At 63.2% G+C, this 1,063-nt stretch overlaps 1 protein-coding gene across 1 annotated transcript in view; it reads left to right on the top strand.

Moving 5' to 3' along the window:
* The window catches only part of NLRC3 (NLR family CARD domain containing 3), a 16,478-nt gene that overhangs the window by 14,077 nt on the left and 1,338 nt on the right, over positions 1-1,063 (top strand). Inside the window, exons 15-18 of the mRNA XM_057372342.1 lie at positions 181-264; positions 370-453; positions 600-683; positions 885-968. Of these exons, the coding sequence (XP_057228325.1) occupies positions 181-264; positions 370-453; positions 600-683; positions 885-968 (336 nt within the window). The remainder of the gene's footprint in view (positions 1-180; positions 265-369; positions 454-599; positions 684-884; positions 969-1,063) is intronic.

Below are 1,063 nucleotides of genomic sequence, written 5' to 3' on the forward strand. Positions count from 1 at the left end.
CCCCTTTAGGCCCTGGAAATCTTCTCTGTCCCCACTGCATGTCCCTGGCTGGGGATGCTCTGAGTGTCTCACCACTCAGGATCTCCCCCAAGCCCTTTGGGAATGCTGTGCCCTGGGCTGGTTGCCCTGTCCCCGCTCCTGGTGCCCAGGCCACGTGCACACCCAGCCCTTGTGTCCCAGCCTGCAGGAGAACGCCATTGGAGACGAGGGAATGGCCTCCCTCTCGGCTGCTCTGAAGGTCAACACCACTCTGGTGGATCTCCAGTGAGTAYCCAGCCTGCAGCAGTCCTGGTGCCACAGCCTAATTATCCTAATTAGCACACAAGACCACCTYAGGGTGGGTACTGAAGGGTCCCTGTTCCCTCGCAGCCTGCAGGTGGCTTCAGTTGGCGCAGCCGGTGCCCAGGCCCTGGCAGAAGCCTTGATGGTCAACCAGAGCCTGCAGATCCTGGAGTAAGTGCCCTGTGGGGCTACCACATGCCCACAGCAGTGCCACTGAGATGTCTGAGGTCCTGGGTCCCTKGACTCCTTGTGTGGGGTCACTTGTCCCCCTGCTCCTGCCCCGGGCTGTCCTTGCCCAGCTCCCCCTCTGTTTGCAGCCTGCGGGGTAACGCCATCGGTGTGGCAGGAGCCAAGGCCATGGCCRGTGCACTGAGGGTGAACCGCAGCCTCCGCCACCTCAGGTGAGTGYCCCGTCCCAGGGTGGGCCAGGAACGGCCTGTCCAGCCCCTCCCTTAGGGAACAGCGATGGGACGGCCAGGCCAGCGGTTCTCAGAGGGGCAAAACCCTGAGTGGGTGGCTTTTCCCCATGTCTGGTCCTTGCATCCCCTCCTGGTGGCCACATCTCCCTGGGCAGCGCTGTCTGACCCTCCTGCCTCCCACAGCCTGCAGGAAAACTCCCTGGGCATGGACGGAGCCATCTGCATCGCCACGGCCCTCAAGGGCAACCACGGCCTCACCTACATCAAGTAAGGGTCTGAGGCAGGGGGTGGGCAGGGCAGGGATGGGATGGGATGGGATGGGATGGGATGGGATGGGATGGGATGGGATGGGATGGGATGGG

Source organism: Malurus melanocephalus, unplaced genomic scaffold (assembly GCF_030028575.1).
Source record: "Malurus melanocephalus ecotype Western Australia unplaced genomic scaffold, MMel_1.1 scaffold_170, whole genome shotgun sequence".
Lineage (NCBI taxonomy): Eukaryota > Metazoa > Chordata > Aves > Passeriformes > Maluridae > Malurus > Malurus melanocephalus.